The sequence below is a fragment of the Cyclopterus lumpus genome, chromosome 2 (genome assembly GCF_009769545.1).
Source record: "Cyclopterus lumpus isolate fCycLum1 chromosome 2, fCycLum1.pri, whole genome shotgun sequence".
Lineage (NCBI taxonomy): Eukaryota > Metazoa > Chordata > Actinopteri > Perciformes > Cyclopteridae > Cyclopterus > Cyclopterus lumpus.
The window spans coordinates 9,339,986-9,365,023 of record NC_046967.1 but is presented as its reverse complement, the minus strand read 5'-3'; the positions used below and the strand labels follow the sequence as shown (position 1 = coordinate 9,365,023).

General features: G+C 47.2%; 1 protein-coding gene across 9 annotated transcripts in view; it reads left to right on the top strand.

The window, feature by feature from the left end:
* Positions 1-25,038, top strand: part of LOC117744179 (muscleblind-like protein 2a) — a 45,811-nt gene that overhangs the window by 16,239 nt on the left and 4,534 nt on the right. For 6 of the 9 annotated variants that reach the window (XR_004611171.1, XM_034552350.1, XM_034552359.1 and 3 more), the window contains 6 exons: positions 12,792-12,956; positions 13,783-13,983; positions 15,647-15,907; positions 19,152-19,205; positions 19,628-19,772; positions 21,574-21,606. Coding sequence is in view for 8 of the 9 variants with exons in the window: in XM_034552350.1 (XP_034408241.1) it covers positions 12,792-12,956; positions 13,783-13,983; positions 15,647-15,907; positions 19,152-19,205; positions 19,628-19,772; positions 21,574-21,606 (859 nt within the window). In the remaining variant the exon portion in view is untranslated. Of the gene's footprint in view, positions 1-12,791; positions 12,957-13,782; positions 13,984-15,646; positions 15,908-19,151; positions 19,206-19,627; positions 19,773-21,573; positions 21,607-22,805; positions 22,901-25,038 lie in introns of all 9 variants that reach the window. The other 3 variants (XM_034552395.1, XM_034552386.1, XM_034552377.1) reach the window with 3 other exon arrangements.

The following is a 25,038-nucleotide window of genomic DNA, read 5'->3' as shown; positions in this document are numbered from 1 at the left end:
CATGATGGAGAGACTGAGTGCTGAAAATCTGCCCATCTGCTGTACCAGTGTCTCACCTGGTCTCAATCCACCCACCGTCTCTGAGTCATCCTCCTTTTTCCATCTCTCTGCTGCCCACAGTGCTGATAAAGTACTAGATTCTCTGCAAGTCCCTCTTTGTAAAAAAATAATATAATAAAATAAAAAAGTCAGTGCTGCAGAATCAATGCCATCCTCCCATCTGGTGATTTCCAGTCCAGCTGTACTCCCTCACTGCTGCAGTAGCGCTGTGAGCACCTCTGCAGTGAAGCTGAAGGCAGATCTATGGCGAGTCAGGCGGAAGGCTCGCTGCGGGCTTGACCTTTAGTATCGGCCTCATTAATTATTGATACGTAGTTTCATCATCGCTCATCAGACAGACTCCGGGTTGTCTTAATCTATTTTCTTCTGAGGGGTAGCATTTATTTGTCTGCTTTGTACAGCGGCACATCCTGTCGCACACGATTCCATTTTAAAAAATGTATATCATGCTCGGAAAATCAATAGCTCCAGCCCTTTTGTTTTTTTTTAATGACAAGACCAGAGATTCCTATGTTCCCCCGTGTTGCCCGTATACAGTGCAGAAGCATATGGCCCATATTAAACATGAACATGTACCGTTGCTCAGGAAATGTGTTGACTCTTCCCACCTGGCTTCTTTTGAAATCTCCTCTGATTGTAGAAAATGACACTTACAACCCCCCACCCACCCCCACACACACACACACACACACACCTATGGAGCTACAAACAGTTAGACAGACGGGGCCCCGCTGTCTCCCAAGGGCCCCGCCTTTATAATGAGACAGAGATCTTCCTAATTGGCTCGATCTAATGAGGCAACAGAAATGTGATCTTTAGGGGCCTTCCACTTTTTTGTCTAAATGACTATTAGCCTGTGTCAAACAGGCTGTTGTAAACCAACCTTAGCATGACATCCCAATCCCATGTGAAGGTGTGTCAGTGCAGAAAATGTGTCAGCCTCTCTGTTGCTATGTCAGTATCCAAATCCTTCCATGTTAATATTGTGAGCAGTACGAACGGCGCTGACAGTGATTGACATGAGCCCGCCCGCTAACGAGCCCGGTGAAGTGACAACTGAGTGTGCCTCGTGTGAGTTTGTTCCTTCCTCCGAGAAAGGGTCCTTGTTTTCAGGCTCGACGGGTGGCAGTTAGGGCTACCGCTGAGGTATGCACCGAAACAATCTAGTGCCAAGTAGTATCGAAACGTCTCCAGTCAAACAATACCTCCAAATCTAGACAAATAAAGGACTATTTGTATGGTTTAGCTCACAGCCAATCACTGCAAGCGGTGCGGTGCAGTCAAGTACGCTATATTTGAGAGAGTTGCTACTTCAGCTCGCCACCAAAACTGAATGTCTCCATTTACATGGTAAGTAAAGATGAAGTAATCGATTGGTCTCTGTCTCACTTCAAGGGCACTGGTTGCGTCATTGTTTCAAACGTCGCCCAGCCCTACTGACCGTGATGGACTCCTGCATTGACATTGGAACTTTCTTACGAAAACCTAATCTCCAAACATGCACTTAAAAAGCTGGTGCTTTCCCCCCCCACGCGCACGCTTGTTTTTTTCGTTCTAATTTGCACCCTCGACGAAGAGACACTCATTAGATTGAAGACGAGGGTTGAATCATTACATTACGTTACATGTCATTTAGCTGACGCTTTTATCCAAAGCGACTTACAATGAGTGCATTAAACCACGAGTACAAACTCCATGAAATAATGCAGGTGTCTGAAAACGTCCGATTGCTCCAAAACAACCCGGCGCCATGAGGTTACAGTCAATTTATTCAAGGCCAATCTAACTTCCCTCAGAAACATCAGGTTTAATAGGCCCGAGCGTAGCTGCTCCAAATTGGGCTAATCTGATGGATGAAAGTCTTGGGGTCGGTGTAAACGACTCCTGTATTAGTGAATGAAAGGCTCACAGCTGTCTAGTTAGAGAGGGAGCAGGGTATTGTTGTAAATGTTTTCATACCAATAAACACTCTGCTAATTCAGATTTAAATGCTGATTCTTGTACGATGCTTTATTGACGCAGGATCAGGATGAATTCCCACAACAACAGAACTTGACGTCTATTATTTAGGCTTGAATTGCAGTCTTTTCTACGGGGGAACAATAATAACGTGCACACCCACGTTTATTTCTGAGATCCGGGAACGCGGTGATGTCACCGCGGCGAATAAGAACACAAGCTGTCAAAGCTTCAGAATCTCCCGATGGCCCAAAATCACGCACGGTCATGTGAACTATTCTCAGCGGGGATTGTTTTTTAATACCCAGTCCATGCTAGAGGTATTATTTGTATCACACCCCTCGCCCTTTCTGCCTGCCACACAGGGTGGCCATACCATAAAGGTCACAGGTCACGGCAGCATATCTGTGGCCGTGCGTGTGTGTGTGTGTGTGTTTGGGCAGACAGAGTAGGGGGAGGGGCATGCAAAGTTCATGGTCGAAAATGTGAGATGGACAATTTTTCACACCCAGCAGATGCCTGCGCCAGTGACCCGCGGCGACAGGTGGGGGACACTAATTGGCAGCGCACACCGTCACAGACTAGGGTGGTGGGTGAGGGAATGAGGGAGGGGTGAAAGGGGAGGAAAAGGGGGGGGGGGGGGGGGGGGGGGGTGCAAACCATTAAAACATCCATGAAAGGATGAGTGTCAGGTTTAATGATCACACACACACACATACAGCACTGGTAGCAATTTATTCTTGCTTTCTTTTTCTTTTTTTTTCATTTCATGGTTGATAAACAAACAGATGTTACCTCTGAATACTCTCATCCCATTCTGTTCACGTTTTCCCAATCTCCAACTTTTTTTCCCGTCTCGATCGGCCCAGAGTCACGGCTCACCTCAGACATCACGGGGGGGGGGAGAGAGCATGATGATGTCATGGATGAGATCAATATGTTTACCTGCATCGGGCGCTTTAAGATAGAGTGCACCCTGCTGCTCAAAGGCTGTTTGAGCCACTGTCCCCTGGTTTATTGATCTCATCTCTTTGACCAAAGGGCACTTATTACTGTTAACCAAGTAGAAGCACTGATCCGGCCCTCTCCGCCTTATGAGGACGGTTTTCATCATATCCATAAGGGCTCAGAGTCTCCTCGGCCCGAGGTGGGGAGAAAGCATCCTCGGAGGCCTCGTCATCACGACCAAAAAACAACATGCCGATCCGGGCGATGCGGCAACTTATTCCCCCGTGGGTTGCATATAGCAACCGTGGAATTGCACAAGGCATTTGTGCACTTGTTATTTCCCATTTTATTACCGGGACGTTGACGGAAGTTGTAGAGAAACAAGACGGTAGGACTTCTCTCGTGATGTGTATATATATACAGGGGCTATGATTTACTGTGAGGCATTACACCCCAAATATGATCAAAGTCCAGATTGGATTCATAACAGGAAGTCTGGTGTGCTTCTAAATCCTCACGCGGGGAACCGGGGCTCTCCGGTGCCTCTGCGATAGGAATTATGAACCTATATATCGCTCAACTTCTTTTTTTCAGCAAGCAACCAAAGCTTTAATCTCCAAACTGGAGAGTAAGCAGCCATCCGACGTCTCTGCCCCTCTCTGCTGAGTGTGTTAGAAAGAGGCTTTGATGAATAGATCTGCTCTCTCCCTTCCATCTCATTATCCGCCTTTATCTGTTTTATGGATTTACACAACTCCTCAAGACGCTCTGAAGCGCGGTCGATAGTGTCAGCGGAGAAAGAAGATGTAGGCTAGCCTTTTTTTGGGGTGTGGGGGGGGCGGCACTTTCTGGCATTGTTTGTTTAATTTCTCTCATTAGCATCTGTAGTGGCTTTGTGTTATTCTTAGAGCGGCAGCTTTGATCGCTGGGGAGTGATTGGAATTGAGGTATCCGTGAGCAAATGTAAAATTAGGAAATTAAAATAAGGCCCACTGGCATACTGCTGTTTCCTCTCGGGGGTTGTGGCACAGTTCTCCCCGAACTAGGCCATCAACATCATGTAACCTATTTCCACGAAAGTCTCCCTCGAGCGTGGCTAGTTGACGTTCCAGACGGCTGCAGGGCGGTTGTCATATCGGCGCAGAAGAACCGACGAGATCGCACTTCTGAGCATAAGTTAATGACAGCTTGTCGAAAGCAGGCTAATGCCTCAGTCTTCTAGCTGTGACTCGCCTATCGGCAGACTGAGAGCGGGCATTGTCGTAGCCGAGCCCTTCTTCTTGTGTATTCGTAGCAGTGTGCATTTGTGGGCGAGTGAGAGACACTTCGGACGGCGTGATTACGCACGTCCCTGTATGTGTGTGTGTGTGTGTGCTCAGATTACAGGAGCTCTAGAGGGTGGGTTTCATGTCTCAGCAGGTCACAGATGATCAGATTAACTGAAGCAGGGCTCCAGCCTCTAGCTGGATTAGCCACGGGGACCTGGACTCTCGCAGGTGCCTGGTAAGGGTGCCACTGCAGCCGCACTCTTAACTGGGTCCCCAGACTCATTTTTAGGGGTCAGCTGTAGCTCATGGGGATGAGTGGTCGTCCCGTAACCACAAGGTAGCCGGTTCGATCCCCGCTCTCCACCATAGATTCATGTTAAAGTGTCCTTGAGCAAGACACTGAACCCCTAGTGGCTCCCCGAGGGCTTCACTGCAGCCCACTGCTCCTTAATAACTGGGAGAATAATTTTAATTTGTACATTTCTTTACTTTTTCTTTCTCTGACCGTCCGACAACCCAAAGGACAGCTCGAACCGAGGCCGACGCTGCAGCCATCGCCTGAATGCCGATAATCTACTTTTTAATTGTGTTTTATTCCATTGTTCGACTGCATGAAAGCTCCTTTTCTGGCAGATGAAGAAAAGCTGCTTTCATAACCTGCATAAAGTATAGATCACTGCTCTTAAAAGAATATCGTCTCTGCCCTGCAGACAATTTGGGCACTTGGTGCAGAAAATCACCTCAGAGCTTAATAAAGAAGACGTTTTTTTTTTTTTTTTAGAGCATCCTCTTAATTGATTCCAGTAAACTTTACTGCGTCTTTTGATTGGGGCTGTGCTGTAAAGAAGATTAAATCGTCTCACGGCGTCTTTCTTTTCCTTCACATGCAATCAGCCACATATTCCACGGCTTCACAGTAGAAATATCTCAGGACGCAGAGCCTTCGCGTCTCCCAGAACCTTCTGAGGACAAATTCAGTGGCGTGTGGACACAGTCGGCCTTTATTATACATCTCACATGAAGGTGGGACTGTTTACTTTTGTACTTTTATCCTGCTCCCCCCCCCCCCCTCCTCTCCCCAGCTCCCCTCATCCTCATCTCTCTCTCCTTGGGTAATCTCAGGCGCGTCAGCAGCAGCACTACTCCATCTGTGGGATTACAGCGGGTGAAACAAAGACACTTAATTACTGCTGAGGCAACACAGTTGCACACGTGCGCATGTGTGTGTGTGTGTGTGTGGCTATTGTTCCTGAATAACCTGGTCTCCGTCCTTTGCACTGGGGGTGTTTTCTTGTTTGCATTCACTCACATTATCACTAACTGTTCTACTGTCTACTAAGCCAGGCCAAATGTACCGGATTACAATATAATCAGCTGGGTTTCCTCTGCAGTTTTTCCTTTTACGTGACTTGTTCTTACCCACCGTTTGCCATTGATTCTAGTTCTCCATTACCAGCCCAAATGTAAGCAGAAAGCCTTTGGCTATCGTTTCATAATGGATCTTCAGTGGTTCCCGGTGTCCTGGACCCTCGACCGCTTCAAACGGATCCATTAGTCCAAACGGATCCATTAGAGCCCCAAAAACAAAACAGGATCCTTAAGAGGGAGCATTCTCTGTGTTTGAGGATGAAGGGAAGCCCCTGTCCATGTGCATCCAGAGTCTCGCTGCTAGGATCACCGGCTCTGCCTTTTTTTCCCTCCTTTTGCAGCCTTCTGAGCACTGTAGTGCCTGTCCTGTTGGTGTCCTATAGCTCCTAAGAGTGGTGTCCTTGTGAACTGGTATAGGCTGACCCATAACCAGCGGTTAGTGCCCCCCGGAAAACAAACCTCTTAGGGAGCAAAGGGGAGAAAGAAAGAACAACAGTTAGTTTTTTCCCCCATTGATGTGTTTCATCTTCTAAATGTGGCGGCGAGGCATAACTTCCTTGAAGGGGTCCCAGGATCGGTCCCAGGAAGTGGGCGCAAATCCAAGAAATGCTCAATCGGGTATTTATAGCCACAAATATGAATATCTGTCAACAAAACAGGCCTCTAAAGGGTGAGCGTGAGCCATGCGTATTCCTCAACAATCCAAATGAGGCACTGCGAGGACATTAATGCCTTAATGGGACAGAGAAACCATACGAGGAGACATTGAGAGACAATGTCCTCCCCCCCCACCCCTCTGGTCAATGGGGATACAACAGGTTCTCCGACTATGCTCTAAGGGGATTACACATATCACAGGCTTCATGTCAGAAAAATTAGTGTCAGTTTCTCACAGCGGGCCTCCTCAATCGGATGAGCGGGAGGAGGAAGACTTTGCTTCAGTTTCTCTCTCGGATACAGCCATCCAAAACTATTCCTGCGAGACCTCACCTGTTGCCTGTTATGTGGGTAACTTTCTGGAAGCCTGTGCCTCTGGGCACAATAGCTTTGGCGGGCCTCGATGGCGCCTTTAGTTGTCACAAGTAGCCACTTGTGCTGCTGACCCGGCAACTCTTTTTTTTGCTGTTTTTCCCATTAACTCCCCCCCCACCCCACTCCGCTCCCCAATTGGTCTTACTGGACTTCCGTCTGCCAATACTGCCATTGATCACGTCACCGTGCGCTGTGCGAGCATTAGATTGACACCACGAGGGCCGGGATGTGTGAAGCCAGCACGGCCTCTCCGGAAAAAGGGGGAGGGGGGCTTGGGGGCTTAATGGAGAAACGACTCCCGACATCCGGCACTGCGGAATTCATCGATATTGTTTTTCTCGGTTTTGAGTGTTGATGAGGGAGAGAAAAGCGGTTGGCTGGGCACCAGGCCAAGGGCACTAGCTTCCCTTTTAAGGGCGATTGGAACCGCGGGGATGTAATCTAACGTCGCCTTTACGAGGACATTTACAGCTCCTCTGTCGGCCGCAGCCTACAGGCAGCCACTCTCTGTCTCCAGCAGGCCCGAGGATAGAGCGCCCATTGAGGGCGAAAATGCAAATGGTACAGTGGTGAGCGGAGGGGGCCCACAGCTGAAGCGCTATTCTACAGAGGGGGTGGAAGACTGGCTCTCTGTGTCTGTGCCACCCACAGACACACAACAGTCATCACTCTGGCCATTCAGCCGGGCTGATGAAGGGGGTGAAGGGGTCCGGGGCAAGGGGGGGAGGGAGGGGCTTCTACCACTGACGAAGATGGCAGCGTGAAGCCCAACCGGGGGGGATGCGAACGCCAGTTATAAATGTGGTCCCTGTAAATGTGATACATTCTGTTTGTCAGACTGTATCGACGGTCTTAATTTGCAGTGGTGCTTATTTTAGGAATTGTGGTAAAAATGCTTTAGACATTTTTTTTCCTCAGATGTGTCTTCCTTTTAAGGGGAAATATCACAGCTGTTATCAGCCCTTAAGGAGGCACTCACAAGGTACAGCACAGCTAAAAAACAACATTAAAAAAAATGCTCTGTCTGGTTCACATTACGAACATATTAATTCTTACAATCTCGTCTGCTCCATCCAGACATAGAAAGAAAAAAAAAAAAGTACAAAGAAGTGTGGGTCGCAGGCAGTTCACAATGTGTACGGTGAGAGGATGAATGTCGCAAGAAGTGTTTTTCTGTCTGCCTCGTTGCCATAGTTGGAGCGTTGCAGCACAACAGTGATGTTGTGTTTCGGGCAGGAGAAATGTCGTACCCTCCTCGGCCCTCCGTCGCTGGGTTTTTAGATGGATTGGCTTTTCTTTTTTTTTCTTTTCTTCTCCTTTTTGTGTTCTCGTGCCAGTGTGTTTATGTGGTGAAAGTTTGTTTTTCTCTCTCTGCCTCTGCTAAAGGTCGACTGAACATTGTGTGCCCTCGTCTGATGTGATGGATCAGTGGAATGCTGGAGGGACTTTTTTTATTCACGGTACAAGGATAAACATCGTGGGAGTGTCATTTTTACTTGATTGAATATGAAAGTTGTTGTGGATTACTCCATGGAATAACTGGCCTTCAGTATATGGTCGTATCCAAAAAAAAGCTGGATAATAAGGTTAAATTCACATATAGCAGCCAATATTAAGGAATGCGCATGTCAAAATAAAAGCCTGTTGCCTGTTTTACAAATAAAACAATTGCCAAAATGAATTTCCAGAAGTAATTAATGGACCCTAATTACGAGAACTAAAAACAATTAAAAGAGCCTCGATGGGTGAAGTGAGCGTAATCCGAATCTGTTTATAAAATTAGCTGCCTTTATCCTCTCTCCCCCCCCCCCCAGGAACCCTAATAAAATGGAACACATTTTAATTCATATTACCACTGTATGGAAACTTGGCAGACAGTCAGTGCTATCTTGTTGGCGATGGCTGTGGGGATTCGAGGGAACATGCCAGCAGTAATGTCTCTTGGACCGAGGATCTATTTCAAGTGAAAACAACCGATAATTTATCTTTGATCTCTCCTTCATTGTTTAGTTTTTTCCACTGCGACGCGAGGAGATAATTATCCAATCTCAATCAAAGCGGCTATTAGTGCGTCCCAAAAGCGCACGGATCATCGTACTTCATGCACACAAGGTGCAGCCCACAATGAGAGTTGCCACAGACGAGAGACCCTCGCTGAAAGGTATAATTTCCCCGTGTAGCCACGGCTCGGCACCGGGTGCGTGTGCATCACAGAGGTGCCTTGGTGCTTTCAAAGATCCTTTTCATAGACGGCTGCTCGGAGGCACTGCCCGTGATGAATGGATTTCTGCTCCGCTCCGAGTGGGTGGCTCAGACAGAAGGCACAGTGTGTGTGTGTGTGTGTGTGTGTGTGTGTGTGTGTCCCTGGGTGGGTGTGTGTGTGCGTCCGCCACCTTCTCAAAGAGATAAAGGTTCTGAAACCAGACGACGCCACCACGCACGTCGCTTTTTCATGCACTGTCATCGCCGCGTCGGTGGGACCACTTGAGCCATGCGCACTCTATCTTTCTTTATTATTATTTTTTTATATGTGATGCAGTGCTGCCTTCGGACGAAGCTTACCTCATCTTATGTGCTTTGAATCCTCAAGCGTGGCGGGGAGGCATCATCTCGAACTGCAGCCCCCGGATCGTCGGTGGTAATTGCGCAGTTTCTTGAAATTGGCCATTCCATGTTTTATTAAAGCAAGAATTACTTTCGCCATAAAGCAGATGTTAGATTTTTTATTTTTTTTCACCCCTCACTCGGCGCTAATCAGAGAGACGTGACGTGGGTGAGAGATGTTTAACTGCTGTGCACAGTACCAATAAATTAACACTAGTTTCATGAATGTGTGTTTGGGGGGGGGCGTTTTTCATCAGCATTGTTCCTTGAAGTCTTCTCCAGGATTGGATTAGCCTCCCAGAATATATAGCCGCGAACTACCTGACCTCATATCGACAGTCAAAACGCAGCTGAAATTCTCCTCTTTTCCTCCCTCCCCCACCCCCCACACCCAAAAGGATATCAGACATTTTGATGTCCTTTAACCGTATTTATAGCAAATCCATATCCTTTTCATTAATAGGCCCTGAGACTTCCAGGAGCCAAAGCCAGTAAAAGACAGTGTGAATAACGCCGTGCAGACGGATTGTGACACTTTTACAAGTTATAAGTCAGGCGGTGTTGACCGCGCAGCACCGTGATGGGCACACTACTCTTAACATCATTATAATCAGACTTCCGGCATCATATATTTCCTCTTATAATGTAGACTTGATTACCTATTAAGAAGAAAAACAAACAAACATTCCAATGAAATGTGCAGCGCTGACTTTGGAAACCACGAGTAATACATATCAATACTGACTGTTTTTTAATGTTCAGTTTTTTGCTTCTTCCACCTTCCAAACTAGACGAGAAGAAGGAAGAGCGAATGACAGACCGAACCTAATTCATGCGCAGACCGGCGGATCATGAATACATCAGCGCCCCCCCCCCCCTCCCCAAAAAAAGGGTCTCTCAAAACAAGAGTTTGACGGTATGAAAGGAGAAGGTTTGTCCACTTAGTGCGACAGCTCCCGCTCTCTCCGCCACCATTTACCTCATCACTTTGAATGCGGAATAATGAGGAGCGTGTTATAACTGAATATGGAGCATATGGCTGCGGTCCAGGTGAATGACGAGGTGAGCGGCGTGGGGGCCGCGGCCTGTGTTTGCGCCCGGCGATTTTTATTCCGTGTCTGTGATCTCTGCAGGGCGCGCTGGCGATGCTGCGCTTCCCTGCAGACTCGGTTTGGGACGCCGTCCAGAGCTCAGCTTCAGCACCAGCTCTCTCTCACACACACACACACAGTCACAGTCACACCCGCCCACACTGTTTCCCCTGCGCGCACACACACACACACACACAAACGCACGCACACACCTCTACACTTGCCTACGCATTCTGTCTCATGGATGCAGATACACAAGACGCACACACACACACACACACACACACACACACACACACACACACACACACACCCTTTTGATAGTGTCCGTGGTGGTGCATAAGGCTCCAATTAGTTTTGACACCTCTCGAGGCTTTTTGGTTGCGGGGTTCAGCGCTAATGCCGTTCGTCTGGCCTGTAGAGGGGTTAGAAATGTGTGTGTGTGTCTGCCTGTGCCAGTATGTGTGTGTGTGTGTGCGTGTGTGGGCGCCGCTTGTTGTGATTGTGCGATTTAGTATGCCTATGTGTGGGCAGGTGTGATTTTGTGCGCGTGAACGGATGGGAGGGTATCAGTGGAGGCCGGTCCCCGTCTCACACGTGACGCTCATCATTACAGAGCTGCTGCAGGGCGTCTCTGTGAATGTCAAACCTGTTATCTGACACACACACACACACACACAAGTATCCCGAGCAAAAGACCGTATTTCATATCTTTGTGTGTTTATTAATGCAGAAACAGAAATTACAAAGGCGCCTATAGTGTCTGCAGGCGTCCTTTATATCCTTTGTGGTGGCTTCAGATCAGCTGAAAGAAAAGTCGTTGTAACAATAGCAATAGTGTGTTGGGTGCTCTGGGAGGTGTCTTTAATATCTGTCAGGAAGAAAAGGATCGCCAGGTTTAATATTTATTTTCCTTTGATGAGACTTGAAGATTATTTGTTATTTACACCGGGAGCCAGGCTTGATTAAAAGTGTGCCTGCCCACCGAACACAGAAATACAAAAGCTCTCCGTGTGGCTATGTAGACTTGAACAGGGTGCTACTTCAAATGCCCGCAACACAGCGAGTGCCACTCTCTCTCTCTCTCTCTCTCTCTCTCTCAAGCCTTTGAGGGAACAGAAAGAATCCATATTATGCTTTTATGCATTTGCATCTTAACCCGAGGGACGTGTTCCAGATATGTGCTTTACTAAGTAATAGTGTAGGAATAATGTGGGATTTTCTAGAGTCTTTCTTTCTTCTTTTGCTGCTTCTCCAAGTTCAGGCTCAAATGTGCATTATTGCGTCAATACATCAGGGATGCGTTCGAAATACACACACAATAAAAGCAAATAGTAAGGATGAAACGTAACATGGATGTGATGACCAGGCGGATGCTTTTTGGTAGTACGTGTGGCTCCTTACAAGTCAATGCAAAAAGTCATGCATTGGAACGACATTTAAAAGCACAATAATAATAATAAAAAAATTCTGGTGACTTGTTTTCAGGCGTTTTGAGTCATCGCGTCACATTTCCTAATGAGAGGAAAGAAGAGAGGCGATTGCTAATCAGGCCGCCGCGTTGTGTCCAGGGGGGTGATGGACCTCCTCGTGCTCGAACTGATTCTAATTGAACTTCACCTCCCTCCGCCTCGCTTTCACGGGCCATGAGTCCCCCTCCTTTTGTCTTCCTGGCCTTTCGCTGTTCCCTCCCCCTCCAAGCTAATTCCTAGCGCTCCACTCTGCCCACTTCTTTTTCCACCGCTCCGCTCTTCACCTTTTACTTTACGTCTTCTTCTTCTTCTTCTTCTTCTCTCCCCACCGCTGTATTCCACCCTGCACTTTGTTGCTCCCTCCTGACCTCGCTCCTCTCGTCCACCCACTCTCCTCGCAATAAGCACTGCAAAGGAGGATCCATATTGGATTATTGTGTTTGCCATTAGCCTCTGGGTTGACAGTTTAATTGCCTTCATCCACCAGGGTATCCGTAAGCCTGACCCTGCCGACCGAGCATTTGCATTTCCGCAGAGAATACTGGATGACCTGTGCATTAAAAGAGCGACAGGGATTTTGGTCGCGATGGCGAGCGAGGACGAATCGGAAAACTCAAAGCCCCGCTGTCCACCTTTCTTCATTCGAGTGCTCTGAACATTGGCATCCAAGGTGCCAAGAAACTGGTTATCGTCTCTCGTAACACAACGAGCCGCTACCCGCTACATCCGCTGGATGAGCACAAACATGTCTCCTGGTATAAATATGTATGCTGCCTTCAAGCACCCGGTGTTCCGGAGTCTGTGTCAAAACCAGTGCCTACAAATGTCTCGCGTCCTTAGGCGGACACGACCTGTTCTCCATCAGGTTTATTGTCAAAACTTGGCCTTTTCAGCTTTTTTTTAGGGGACTGTTAATGACCTTGTTTGTCTCTCCACCCTCTCCCTCCCTCCCCGTCCCTCCCCGTCATCCACTTTGTTGTCCCGCTCAGGGCCGCTGCACGCGAGAGAACTGCAAATACCTCCACCCGCCCGCTCACCTGAAGACCCAGCTGGAGATCAACGGGCGAAATAACCTGATCCAGCAGAAGACGGCGGCGGCCATGTTGGCTCAGCAGATGCAGTTCATGATCCCCGGCACCACCATGCAACCCGTGGTGAGCGCTGGCCTCGGAGGCTACCGCCAATGCTGCGTTGTTGCGCAACCCTGTGAAAAGTTTGCTCCCGTTAAAAAACATCTTTTACATATCAAGTTCTATCCTTCATGCCAGTTGGATTTTTGGAGTCATGGTTTTTTTGCGCAAGCTTTATTTGACAATCAGGGCATGATGAATAGAAACGAGACACTGTATATTCCATTCGATACTTTACTATTATATTGCCCTTTTACGTTACCCTGTTTCCAGATCACTTCTAAGGCTACAGCGACAATGGTTCTGTTCTCACAATAGTTTATTAAGAATGGCCTTGAGCGAAGCACCTCTCTGGCAGTCGCTGTGCAGTCAGCGGTAGACTGTGGTCGCGCTGGGCAGCTGCCAGGTGTGAGCGTGTTTAACTGCATCAATGCAACGCTGGGTGCAGCTGAAAAAGAACATGCTTGCTCAGCAAAATATTCCCAGAATACATAGAGGTTAAAAAAAAAACCTCCTCTTGTTTCTGCCCTGGCTTCCCTCTCTCCCCCCATATGTTCCCCTCTGAAGCCTATTCCCCCTCTCTACCTGTCACACCCTCCCTCATCCCTCTCTCCCACCACTCTGCACAGCTGCGCCCTCCGCTCATTTGTCCTCCAACTTCTTCCTCCACTCCCTCCTGTCCCTCCCTTCATCCGTCGTTTTACCTCTTTTGTCATTTCTCCCGTCCCTGACTAATTAAGAACGGAAGGAAAAAAAATGGAGAAAGCAAGAAAGAAAAGCGGGCAGAATATCTGTAAGAGGCGCTGCTCGGATAAGAGTCGCTAAACTACTTTCTCTCCATGCTCCGCAGACGTTTCCAATGAGCCAGGCCCTCGGTTCCAGCGCAGGTCTGAGCTACACATCGTACCTGACTCCCATGTCCCACAGCATGGGCCTGATGCCCACGGACATCATGCCCAGCTCCCCCTGCATCGTCCCCGGCAGCCCGCCCATGTCCGTGACCGGCGGCTCCTCCTCCAACCAGAAACTGCTGCGCACCGACAAGCTGGAGGTGACCCACCCAATCACGGACGAGCATGACAGCGAATCATACCCAATGTTGTCTTTGAGGTCGTGAGGTGTAATTATGGTGACGCCCTGCTGTGAGATGCAATAGCTGCGTGGCGCTAATGACAGACCACTTATAGCTAAAGAGCATTTAAAAGGTATTATGGTTTTCATAGAATAATAACAAATATCCTCATATTGTGCAATGAATACAGGAAAGAAAATGCTATAAAATACTACTACTATAAATACTACCTCCCTGGTTGCCAAAGGAGTTGGCATAGCAACAAATAATGTACACATATGCACATGTTTAATTAACCTTTTGAATGGACTTTTCTAATGCAACTGCTTGTTGTGTAAATGGTCCTCGACAAGAACCTAAATGGATACGTCCTTTATTTCAATTAATTCATGACTTAAATTGAAAAAAAAAAAATTAAATTGCCCAAGTAGAAGTAGGTTCACTCTATTAAGATAATTAAATCTCACAAAAAAAAAAAAAAAAAGCCCAGTGAAATATGTAATTGCAGTAGTTGCCGTAGTATTTGTTCGACAAGATATATCAAGTCTCATCCGGAGAGCGCGATCAGCCTCCTCACTTGATGGTTCTCTACATCTTTATTTATCCTTGAGCTGAAGAGCATCTGATTGTTGTTATTCCTCACAGAAATAATGTCAAGAGAAGGAAATAAAGACACTACAGCAACTTGAGTTGGAAATCACTCAACACGAACTGGTACTCGCGAGACAGCCACAGTTAGACTGGGACAATCACCACAACTTCAGCAACCTCCATCTGCCCCCTGGCACACAGCACTGAATGAGAATAGCTTGGAGATCGAGTGCTTTTTTTGTTGTTGTCTTTTCCCACTACATTTTTTTTTAAAGATAAACAATAATCTCCCGAAGACCTGGAGGTGATGCGTAGGTGTGAGCCTGTATGTGTTTTTCTCCGGGAGTGCTATCACTTAGCAACTGAATGAAGTTGGCTCTAATGAAACAGTATCCCTGTGAGACACATATTCACGCCCACACGAACCAAGCATGTGTGTGTGTGTGTGTGTGTGTGTGTAGTTTGCATGTGACGATGTGTGTCCCAGAGTGCAAGTTCAAAGCAGATCCCCATGTGATCACGACAAGCCTCTGAACACTCTGGTTCACAATAATTTTTGGTTTGGCTCACACTTTAGTTACACGGTGCGAAAACCTTTTCACTCCCGAGTCCAAAACAAATGTATCGTCTGTATTTTAAAGAAGAAAGGATTGCTATGTCTTTAAATGATGATGCAGCAGAAAGAGGTGAAGCCTTAAGGTTGTGCGCTCTTATTTTCAAAACAGTCAAACGCTTTAAAGAAAAGAAAAGAAAATAGTCGTCAGCACGATTTTGATGGCTGCCTGAGTTACCGTGCTAGTTGGTTGATCATGCGCTTCAGTAAAAGGATGACGAGAAATAAAATGGAATTGGATGCCGTGTTTTTACGCTGTTAAATATTCTCTCTTGACGTGTTCTGAATGCTCACGGTTTGTGTGTGTTTCTGTTTCCTCCTTCTGCATGCCCACATCCATGTGTATCGTCTCCCCCCCCCCCAAACACATCTGTGTCCGTCTCCCCCCTCCTCCCACATCTGTGTGTTTCTTCGTCCACCCGACTCTCCGGCTCCCAGGTCTGCCGCGAGTTCCAGCGGGGCAACTGCGCTCGCGGGGAGACCGACTGCCGCTTCGCTCACCCGAGCGACAGCCCCATGATCGACACCAGCGACAACACCGTCACCGTCTGCATGGACTACATCAAGAGCCGCTGCTCCCGCGAGAAGTGCAAGTACTTCCACCCGCCGGCCCACCTGCAGGCCAAGATTAAGGCCGCCCAACACCAGGCCAACCAGACAGCCGTGGCAGCGCAAGCCGCCGCCACGGCTGCAGCCATGGTGAGAGCACAGCACGGCAGCTTACCTACTGTAGCCTACACAGTGGTAGAGCAGGAAACACACACACATACACACACGCATACGTGTACTTATAGTAACAAAACAAAGCCCCCAAGGTCTCTGATTGTCTCTGATTGCAGAAGCTTGTATGGATGGGACATAATGCTATTTTATAGCGCCTGTATTCAGTTTACCTGGAACTTTCCAACATCATTGTAATGCCCAGGGAGGCATCGAGTAAACAAGTTATTATTGGAGGTTTTATGGTTGTGAAAGAGCAGGAAAACACAATATATACGGTACTATTCACACTCTAAATGACATTTATATTAGCCCCGGGGTTCTGGGCCTAATAGCTTCACACAAAGCACAGATTGTTGCACGTCCATGAATACATCCTGGAACTGTTAGCCGATCGAACACAAATCACCCACACGATACACCGTCGCTGTGTTGCTTTTCGCTGATCTCTTGTACCGATTAAAACACACGTCAACCACATCAAAGCCACATTACGACAAAATCGTCGCAGCTCACGCGGCACGTCGACGGCACGCTGTCGATGACGACACTCGCAGCAACATAAAATGTGGAGCGCTGCTTTATTACTGTATAAACCATACTCACCTCTGCTGGCTTATTCTAGTGGACTCCAGCGTGTAATTCACTAACAATAGTCGTCCCAAAGTGAGGCTGTTGTATACAATGAACATGGTTTAGTGGGACCTTAAATGCATCAGTATAATGCCGCAAGAACAATCTGTTATTACCTCACCGCAGTCCGCTTTTATTTTCCAATGCCCTTGGTTCATAGGGAGACAATGTGCTGGCTCACCCTCCATCCCACCTCTCTTCCCCCCTCCCCCCTGCTCTCAATGATAAGTGCGGCTCTCTGCAGATCAGTGTAAATTGAATCGGGGATGGATGCGGAAGTAGCCTCGCGGGTTGGGGGGGGGGGGGGGGGGGTGTTACCCTCCTCCGCCTCCGACAGACAAGCAGTAAGACAGACCGACGGATGGAGATAGACAGACAGTGGGATGGGTTTGGCAGTGTGTCTTGTCTGTGCCCCCCCTCCTCTTCCCCCTTCCCCCCCCCTCCTCCTCTGAGTGGCTTCTTTTCAATGGCCTTTTGGCTGCTGCACTCGCTCACCTTGTACTGCGCCAGTGTGCTGCTGACTGACTCCCCCCCCCAACTCCCCCCTCTCCATCCATGGCACGGGCATGCTTTTTTTCCTCTTTTCTTCTCTTTTTTTTTTTTACGCGTTGCACATACCTCTCTCATTGGCTGGCACCATCGCTGCTTGCTCTCTTTGCCCTTCCTCCATAAAGTCCACAGTGTGGATGTCGAGCCGTCGGCCGTGAGCCCAGGTTAGTTTCGTTTGTGCACTTTTTGTAAGCAGCTGCATGGGAGCAGGAAAACCAGAAGGAATCGAAACATGCATAAATAAAAGAGAGCCTGCGGCACCGTAACCTGATGATGACCTGCCGTTTTCTTAAAGGCACACTGAGTACCTTAGCTCAACAACTTCCACATCAGGTACACAATGCTTCTTAAGCAAGAAGATGCAGTCTATCTGCCCTGTGCATTCTCCTCACAACCACCGCTTCATACTCCTCCTCTCTTCCTCATATGGCCCAGTTTATCAATTTCATGAACCAATTTGCCATTAACAGTAACAAGCTGTGTAAGAGGTGAGCAGGGTTAACCTTAGAACAATGCTTTGTTTAGTCAGCACCTTTCATCCCATTTTCTTTTAGCCCTTAGCCTAAGCTGAAGGACTTTTATTGAAGCAGAGACCCATAAAATCTGTACTGCTGCAAATAGGTAATATCATTATCCATAATTCACTTCTTTAAAAAAAGAATCTGAAGCAAATAAGCGTAAGTGTACTGTAGATAAGGTTACACATGAACTGATACTGTTACAGTAAGAGGATCCTATTATTGAGATAATGTTTTTTTACTGTGCCACATTATGGGTTTGCTTGCCACGCTGTCGAATGCAGTCATCTCTGCTTGTCATGTCCCTTTGACAGACCTTCTCCCATCTGAACTAACCACAGTGATTGACACTACAGCCCATCAGCAATGCCTTGTCGATAAATATATATATATATATAAATATATATCGCCATATAATCCACATACGTGAAGCAAGAGGCTTGTGCATGGACCCCCCGAACTGCTGTGCTCATCACATCCATCTCATGTTTTTTTTGTTCCCCCTTCTCAGCAAAAGATAAATTAACAAAATGAACAAAAGCAATCAGTCAAAAATAAAACGTACGACTTCTAGATTTTAAAGATATTTATTGGAACCTAAGAATAAACAGAGCTCCACATTCTGTGATTGAACGATAACGCACATCGTGTCTCCCCGAGTTCCTCGAACACACTAACAGGCCACATGCGCTCACAACGCAGGTCGTAGTTTGAGGATTTGTGACTTGTTTCAAGCACAAGACGTGAATCGACGCCACCGCCACAGGAAAAGGATGTGATTGTTATCGTACTTAAGCACCGCCCACACGGGGGACAGCTTTTCAACAGCCTCTCGCTAGCGATAATGTTTAGATGTCGTTTAAAAACTTGCCCACACGGATGTGACCAGTTCTCGTTGCCAGTTGTGAGGGCAGAGTTCAGTAATTTGAGGGGCTTTGACCCGAGCCCACTCGCATCACAATCTGCTGTGGGCGTTTTAGACATTTCTCAGGCCCAAAACCACCTCCAGGAGCACAGTAATTATGGTGTGTGTAGGACTGTAGAGAACCTGTGTTCAGATATCACATACAGTGTCAGCCCAGCTGTGTTTACTGCATTGTCTTCTTGCGTAGATATATCTATACATATATATGTATACATATGTAAATATTTAAAACAAAGTTGATCGTTACTACTAAATGCATTCCCAGTAGTTTTGAAAGACATCATAGAATCTTGCTTTTTTTTTTTTAACCAAAGGTTAATGTAGATGCTTTTTTTTGCTTTTGTACTAATTCAACAAAAAAAAAAGTAGCAATGTTTCTTTAAAGTAAACAAAACAGTTTTTTGTTTATGTGCATGCCTATTGTTTATGTGGTATACTTGCATTCAGATTATTTTTGTTTTTGTTTTTTTCCTTCTCACCTATCCACAATGCAATGCTGTCCCCCATGACGCACCTCTGCTTGCTGTTACCTGTATGTTAATACGCTTGAATCCCATTGGCCCACTGCCATCATGTGCTCGCTGCCTGCTAATTAAAGACTCAGTCGACTGCCAAAGCAATGAAGCGACCCCTCGAGGCAACTGTAGACCTGGTACTTTGACCTTTCACCTTTTGCTTTGCATGTAGCTTCTTTAATTGTACTGTAGCCACTCACACAATTTAAGTTGGCGCTTTTGTTTTCTGTGAAACCCTGTAACACACTTTAAAGTTATCATTTACGATCGCCAGTGGCAATTCTAGATTGTGCTGTACATTTATCAAACTACAATGTAATGTTAAATTAATTCCAGTTCTTTAACGTGTTGTTGATTGCCTTGCTACGGTGTAGTTTCTCATTGTCCTTGTGATAGTTACAGTAAGTTTCCATGTTTGCCTTGTGCTGTGCATAGAGAAAAATAACAGATTTACAAATATCAGTATTGACTTGTGTGAGCGCTCGGATCAAATCTACTGTGCTTCTGTGTGTGTGTGTGTGTGTGTGTGTGTGTGTGTGTGTGTGTTGTTGGTGAATAGGCGTTCCCCCACGGCGTCCTCCAGCCGCTACCAAAGAGACAAGCACTTGAGAAGAGCAACGGCTCCATGTTCAACCCAAGTGTTTTGCACTACCAGCAGGCGCTGGCCAACGCACAGCTGCAGCAGCCCACTTTCTTTCCCACAGGTAAGAGTCCCCCCCACCCCCCACCCCCCGCGCCCCCCGATCGATATACGCACGGCACACGCAAGCACTCGTAGGTATGCGGGGTAATGCAAACAGCTGGATGTGCTCCGGTAACCTTCCATCCATCCCCCCCCCCCCCCCCCCCCCCCCCCCCCCCCCCCCCCCCCCCCCCCCCCCCCCCTCCCTTAACCCCACCCGAGCTTCTCACGCTAAAGTCAGAGCGCCACTTGTGTCTGCGTGGATTCATTGGAGTGACCCACATATGGAGGCCTGCTGCGATGATGGCGCGTGCTAGTGTTCCAACCATCCACCATCCCTAAACTTTGATCTAGTGCCTGCCAGCAGGAGCGCGTAATGGCTGCCAGATTGGAGGGCAGTGCACGCTTTGTTCTGAGCAGCACAAGATGCGATGTATTAGCACAGCGCTCTCAACTGTAGCAGCCAAGCATACAAGAGAGCCCAGTTGTTTGCAACACAAAGGCCCCCGTAACTGTGTTTGGACTCCACAAGTATAATTCCTTAAAAAAAAAGAAGGGAATAATGACTTTTCAGTGTGAGATCAATATCGAAAAAAAACACAAGTAATTTTTTTAACCATTCCGTTCCAATGTTCCCAAATGAATTTAAGTCGGCTCCCTTATTCCTCCTCAGTTCTTTCCGATGGAACAAAAGGCGCTCTCTGTCAACCCGTCTCACAGAAGCTAACGGTAGCTTAAACGAGTTAACTGCAGCTAATGCGGCAGCCTGCAGCCACACTGAGACATCCCAAACCCTCGCTCTCCTTTTTACCTGCTCTTTTTTGCTTTCTTTCACCCGTGGTGTGAGATGCCTGACAGCCCCTCATCCCTCCCCACCCACCCGCCCTCTATCTGTGTGTGGGAAATAGCCCTGGTTTAAAGACGTCTTAGCGCATCCTGTTTTCGCAGAAGTTTCCGATGGACAATTTGAGGTCGGCCACGCCCATCTTCATCTGATCCACATCTGGATGGAAGCCCCCATCGTTGCGCTGACACTGCATGATGCTGCTGTTTGGCTCCGTCGCCCCTTTTTCTAGAAATTATGTATTTACATTGTTCATTATTATTAGATTAAATTGCCGGGGGTTTGTGGCCACGGGAGACTTAGAGAATGAGGGGAATGTAGACATATATTGGAACTACATACGTAATCATCTTTTCAATCAAGTGTAAAGAGATGAGCTTGGCAGCTTGCGGATCAGAAGAACAATTTGCATCAACTTTAGAAACAGCTGGATCTCAGACACCAAGTCCAGTCAACTTTATTTATATAATCCGTTACCACAAATGTGTCCCAGTGGAGCGATCTGTTCAACAAATGACACTCCTTGACCTGATATATGGATGTGGAAAAACAGAAGGAATTTTAAGTAAATCCCCGACGGATTCTCAGGGTTATCCAACGTTTCCATCACATCTGCGAACCAATAATCTCATGGATTGCAACATGAAACGTGGCCCACGATTTCACAAGCTACAGTCTGTAAATGAAATGTGCTTCATGTTCAGCTGCCGCTTTGTACGGACAGTTTTGAGTCACTAATGGCGTAACGGAACCAGGGACCTCCTCTGCTTGCTCCTGTTAACTGCATTTGTAACAGGCTGTAGCAGTAGCATCCGAAGCCCAGTGGAGTCTTCGAGCTTTTTTTGTTTTTGTCTTGTCTAACCTTGTTGTTCTCCTCCCTCTAAATTAACCCATTTGTTTTCTTTCTCTCTCTCTCTCTCTCCCTCCCCCCCCCCATTCTCCCTCCCTCTCTCTGTCTTTCTCTGCATGAACACAACAGGGTCAGTCTTGTGCATGACTCCTAGCAGTCTTGGTAGGTTCTGACCTTCCCTTTTGCTCTCACTCACTCACACACACACACACACCACACACACACACACACACTGTTTGATGTATAAAAGTGGGAGGTTGGGGTTGGAGTGGGCAATATCTGCAGCCCTTGCAGGTGAGAGAAAATGTCACGCGTCGCCTCCTGTGGCGGTGAGACACGTTTCTTTTTAAATGTGCTCTGGGATATGATATGAAAGAGGTTTTTATGTCCATTTTGTATCACCTGAAATAGTTGTGACTTTCAGTTCTTTGTTTACCTGCTGACTTACTCGCTAATGAGTATTTTGTTTGTTCATGATGGAAGTGGGAGATACAATACTGCAGGCGGATCTGTTCTTAAGCTGTAGGATAGCCACTGTCTGTTTGCTGTGCCTTGTTGATCAGGAAATTTTAAATCAGTTTCCCAGAGAAGTTATTTCAGACAAGTCGCCGGAGCATTTTGTCTCCGCTAAAAAGGGGATGGGAATTACACAAAGTCCCAGTCGGCTAATCAGCCACATTAATAAATGGATAAATGATGACCAGGAATAAGGATTTTCAACATAGTATTAATACAGTCTATGAGAAGTAGCCGCCTGGGTTTTTGGCGTCCTCGCGCTGTTCATCATGTCAGCCCACATGAAGAAAAATAAATGAAGAAAAACAAAAAATCCCCATCCCCGTTGCCAAAGAATGTCATTGATTCTTTGTAATTGGTGTCCCGTGCCGTTCAACTTCTCTGGGAAAACCAGCAAACTGATTTTCCGTATAAATTTCCTTACTTGTGATTTGTAATCAGCTTCTCTCCTCTTGTTTTTTTATTTTTTTTTTTTATTTTTTTTTTTTCTCCCACGCTCTCTTTTTCTTTCTTTCTTTCTGTGTCTTCCTTGCTTTTGCATTGTGAATGGTTGCATGCCATCTGCCGGTGTAACCCTAACGATGGCTTGCTGGCTCTCTGTAACATCCGCCACCACCACCTCCACCACCACCATCAACAACTACAACTACAACAACAACAAAAACGATACCGTCGACACGCACACATCACATCTGTTGCCATGGTTACCATAACGCTCCACCTACCTGTCCATTGCTACCACTTCCTCCCCCTCTCCTTCTCCTCCTCCTCCTCCTCCTCCTCCTCCTCCTCCTCCTCCTCCTCCTCCTCCTCCTCACCTTCCCTTTCACAACCTAAAAACAAAGTCCCAATGATGTACAGTGCTACGCCTGCTACTGTCTCTGCAGCAACAACTCCTGCCACAAGTGTCCCCTACGCAGCAACAGCATCAGCCAATCAGGTTTGCTCCTTTTAAAGCTTTCTTTCATCAGTCCCTGGAGCTCTGAATAAGTACTGCCTTCTAATAGTGAGCTGCAGTGACCTGCAGCTGAGCCTCAGCCCACGCCCAGCCCCTCCCCATCCAGCCATCCGCCTGCACTGGGCGAGCTCACACTGGCATGAGAGCCGGAGTGGGTATTTTCCAGACAATTTAAAGCGGAGGGGCGACCTGAGCACAGCCCCATTAGGCGCTCCCAACAAGCACTTCTTCAGAGCTCCCACATTTGCAAAGTAGTATGTGTTGTGTTGCACTACTTCCGTTTTTTTTTTTTTTCTTTTTCTTTTTGCACGTTTTGTTTTAAGTTTTATTTCCTCACTTCTCTTGTTGTCAAAAATGCCTCTCCATCTGCAATCGGGGGCGTCATCTGTACCGCTTGTGTGCTATGCAAACACACACGCTACATTCAAGCAAACACACACACACGGGCCCTTTCTGCGCCACTTACAGCTGGTTCGTAACAGCTGCCATGTTTTGTTTGTTTTTCCTGTTTTCGCCCCTCCCGGTTTCACCTTCTTCTTCTTCTTCTTTTCTTTTCTTTTTTTTTACTTTTCCTGGTCGCGGGGATGAAAGGGAGAATAAATCATGCGAGGAAACTGTTACGGGCCCTCGTCAGGGTGAAATGATGATGGCAGAAGCCGACTAAAAATGGCCTCTGATCGGCGGCTCTCCTGTTGCTGCGTGCCAACGGGAGCCAGGGAAGCAGGGCCAGGTTTTAATGCCACAGTGACGCATGTGTGCCCCATTTTAAACCTGGAAAATTCAGCACAATGCTTGCACTGGCCTCATGCAGCTGGTAATCATTTACTGGTAGTCTAGAATCGGACAGGTGTCTGGAGGGCACATGAACAGATTAGTGTTCCGCAGGTAGAAATGTTACGCAAGTGGAAAACAACCACGTCGTGTTCAGCATTGTCCACACAGTCGGAGCTTTCCTTCCTTCTCTTCTTCTTCCTCTTCTTCTCACTAGTTTTATATTATTTTCTTTCTGCATTAAAAAAGTATATTTAAGATAGAGAGTGAACACCTTTAGAAACAGCTTAAGAATGGAAGCTGAGTGTAAAGAGAAAAACCCAAAACCTCAGGATCATTTTCATAATTTCTTTGAGGTGCCCATTCGATCATCAACCCCCATTACATTGTGCTTTATTACCCCTCGTGGGCCGGCAGTGTGTGCACTTCCTGTGAGTCACCGTCTCTTCCTGTAATTGACATGCAGCAGCAGTAGCAGCAGGAAGCGGAGCTGCTCTTTAAAGATGCATGTGGGACGAGGAGCCCCAGAAACACTGACGTCAGCCCTCGCTGTCTGTCTCAGTCTGCCCCCCCGCCTCCCCCTCCCTGCATAAAGACCCCTCCAGCTAGGTCGCAGTTAACACCTATAATCACATAGTGCACGCCTCGTTTACGACAGCCATCGCCATCATTTTCAGGATAAACACCAGGATTCTGAATCATTTTTTCTTTTAGATGGGCACATGCTGCCGACAGCCCTGTTTATGTTGAAAAGCTATATAGCATATTTGCATCTCCTTCATTGTGTGACTTCTTCTGACAGCACGTAGGAGGAGGAGAATCACATGAGCGTAGTGATATTAATCATCATATGCCTGTACGTGTGCCGATACATGTAAGTAATAATACACGTGCCTGGAGGGACCGGACGGTTGAGAGGTTCAGAGTCTCGTCAACTCGTGGTCGCCTGAACTGTCGATGTGTGACGTGACGGGCGGCAACCAATCACATCGTTCCATGTTCCAGCTCCACATTGACCATGTGCCAACAGCGCTGTTGGGAGTGTGAAGTTGCAGCGCCCTCGACTGTCTGAACGCGGCATTACATCGCAGCCGTCACAGTGATCGGAAGAGCAGTCGTTGTAGTTGCGTCATCTTTGTTATCAGATTCATTCAAAGGAACACACTAGGTCACTTCGATCCCATGCAGTTAGAATAATAAATCGGATATTAATAAAATAGCAGCTCAAACCCCCCACCCCCTACCCCTACGCCATTATGTAACGCACACTTGATCACATTCAGCTGCCACTGCAAAGTAGGACCTGTGAACAACTATTGTTGTTTGTTTGCCCCCCTGTGGTACCAGAC